The sequence below is a fragment of the Octodon degus genome, unplaced genomic scaffold, assembly GCF_000260255.1.
Source record: "Octodon degus isolate 3935 unplaced genomic scaffold, OctDeg1.0 scaffold00019, whole genome shotgun sequence".
In the NCBI taxonomy this organism is placed as follows: domain Eukaryota; kingdom Metazoa; phylum Chordata; class Mammalia; order Rodentia; family Octodontidae; genus Octodon; species Octodon degus.
The window spans coordinates 22,402,354-22,405,073 of record NW_004524595.1 but is presented as its reverse complement, the minus strand read 5'-3'; the positions used below and the strand labels follow the sequence as shown (position 1 = coordinate 22,405,073).

The 2,720-nt window shown below is 41.0% G+C and overlaps 1 protein-coding gene and 1 pseudogene across 1 annotated transcript in view; both read left to right on the top strand.

The window, feature by feature from the left end:
- The window catches only part of Ppat (phosphoribosyl pyrophosphate amidotransferase), a 44,356-nt gene extending 41,642 nt beyond the window's left edge, over window positions 1-2,714 (top strand). The window contains exons 9-10 of the mRNA XM_012513852.2: window positions 656-776; window positions 2,361-2,714. Coding sequence (XP_012369306.1) covers window positions 656-776; window positions 2,361-2,557 — 318 coding nt within the window. The 3' untranslated portion in view covers window positions 2,558-2,714. The remainder of the gene's footprint in view (window positions 1-655; window positions 777-2,360) is intronic.
- The window catches only part of LOC101569157, a 3,679-nt pseudogene continuing 3,563 nt past the window's right edge, over window positions 2,605-2,720 (top strand).

The window sequence follows — 2,720 nt, the reverse complement described above, 5'->3', positions numbered from 1 at the left end:
AGGGAAGGGTCTACAGGGTGCTCAGGGTCTCACTACTAGATCGGACTCATAGTGATCCACTGTTTGCAGCCATCCGAGAGCTGGGTTTATAGGCTTGCGCCACCACGCCCAGTCTCAATTGCTGTCTCAGTGTGCCCTAGGGGTGGGTTGTGTGGTATCTTTTCTAATACAGTAAAATAAGAGGTCGGCAGAAACACCTTTGAGATCTTAAGAGAGAAAAATTAGAGTAGCACTGGGAACATAAAGCTGTTAAATGTAGGAGATCTGAAGTCTTTTATTAGTGAAACAAATTCTATACTTTTTAAAATTTATTATGTATTTTTCACTTTGCGATAGTTCCACTGTGCATTCAGGCTGGCTTTGCACTCACTTTGTATCCCAGGCTGGCCTCGAACTCCCGGCCATCGTCCTGCCTCAGCCTCCCAAATGTTGGGATTACAGGCGTGTGCAACCAGGCCCGGCTATAGTTTAGTTCTCTTGAACATACTGTTACACCACAATACAGTCTTTAGAACAATGGCCCAGCTATAGTTTAGTTCTCTTGAACATACTGTTACAATACAGTCTCTAGAACAATTTTATGGTATATTTGATCAGTGAAAAAAATGTTGATAATCATTCTTCCTGTGAGTGTGTGCAATGATGTCTTCCCAAGGTGCATATTCGAGTAGCTTCACCACCCATCAGATATCCGTGCTTCATGGGAATAAACATTCCCACCAAAGAAGAGCTCATTGCCAATAAGCCAGAGTTTGCTCATCTTGCAGAATATCTTGGTAAGTATTTGTAGAATTCTTTAGACTTAGCCCTGTTAATTAACAAAAAGTGCAAAGCTTGTGAGCCTGTACGAAAAGGCTGTGTGGGCCCCTCCTACCACATATGCTGAGCAGGTGGCACTCGCTGTTCTGAGAGCATTGTGGCGGGCAGGAGGGTGTCTGAGTGAGGGCCATGCTGGATGGTGAGGCCGACTGGAAGCTGGAGAGGGGAGAGAGGGCTTCTGGGAAGAGCGCGCTGCAGCCAGTTAAAGCTGTGCGAAGTCTGGTCCCATGAGAACAAGTGAATTTTATTACAGATTCTAATAGGATAATTTGGATATGATACAGATTAAAAGTTAAAGTACTTAAGTAAGCTGGTAAGATAGATAAATAAGGGCTGGGGAGATAGCTCAGTAGAATAACCGCTTGCCTGACAAGCACAAGGGCCTGAGTTCAATCTCCGGTTCCGCAAAAAAAAAAAAAAGATAAATAAGATATCTCGTTTAATAGTAAGATATCTCATTTAATACTGAGATATCTAAATTATCAGCTGGTCTTCTACTAATCAGATATCTTAAATTATCCTGGGTAAGATTCTTACCTTTCAAAGTCAAAGGATGCGTTTACTGTTTCAGTATCCCAGGATGTCCTGTTGGGCCCTGGTGCTCTACACTGGTTGTTCACAGCTCAAGTTCCATTTGCCTGCTCATGCGTGTGCCTTACCACTTAAATATTCTGTGTATCTCCTCACAGGTATCGCGATGTAGCACTACTTTCTGCCAGGAACTATACTACATATGTTATCTGCATTATAATAACCCTACTTTATAGAAGAAAGCCATAGGAAAAGTAAACCAGGTTGAGCTTAAATGTGAGACTTTGTCTTGTCTTTAAAATGTTTTCTTGGGGCAGGGGAGATAGCTCCGTGGCCTAAGCGCCTGCCTGGCAAGTGCAAGGACCCAGGTTCGATCCCTGGTACTGTATGCCTTGCTGGTCCTGGAACTCTAAGCACACTGTGCTGGCCCTGAAACCAAAGCTGGGGAGGCTGAGACAGGAGGATCACTACGAATCTGATCTGCATAGCAAGGCCTGGTATCAAGTAAATAATAAAAAGTTTTTTTAAAATGTGTTTTCTCAAGCTGGCATGGTGATCCTTAGCTATAATCTCAGCATTTGGGAGGCTGAGGCACAGGATTCCAAGTTCAAGGTCAACCTGGGGTACATTTTTTTTTTTTTTGACAAAAAGAAAAAACAATTTGTTTTTTCAATTAACAATTGAAGTATCTTTTGTTTTCAGTTATGACTTGCTAAGTACTTAAACATTTTAAAAAATCAGGGCTGGAGATTTAGCTCAGCAATGCAGTGCCTACCTGACAAGTGTGCAATCTTAAGTTTGATTCCCCATGCCCATAAAAAAAAGAAAAACTTTAAAAAATCAAAGCTGAATTTTGGTATCTATGTCTGCCGGTGTGTCCACTTTTATCTTAGAGAAATGCTAAAGAGAAACTTGTGTTCTGACTTCAATTATGCTGCTTATAATTATTGAATCATTTCTTCCTTTCTAAAGGAAATAACCTTTTGATTTTTCACTCTTTCCTCCTGCAGGAGCAAACAGTGTTGTGTATCTGTCAGTAGAAGGACTGGTTTCATCTGTACAAGAAGAGTTAATATTAAAAAAACAGAAAGTGAAAAAGCATGATAGTATGATTCAGCAAAATGGAAATGGTCTGGAGCATTTTGCAAATAATGGTCACTGTACAGCTTGTCTCACAGGAAAATACCCTGTAGACCTGGAGTGGTAACTGGTAGGGACAGGTGATGCTACTCAGGATAGAAAGTTGGTTACAAAATGGGTACACAGTATCTCTTCACTCAGCAGGCAGAACATAAAATACCACATGGTTATGTTTACCTTTATAATTATTTTGAGATTTTCTGAAAAGGGTACCAAATCTCATAACAGAT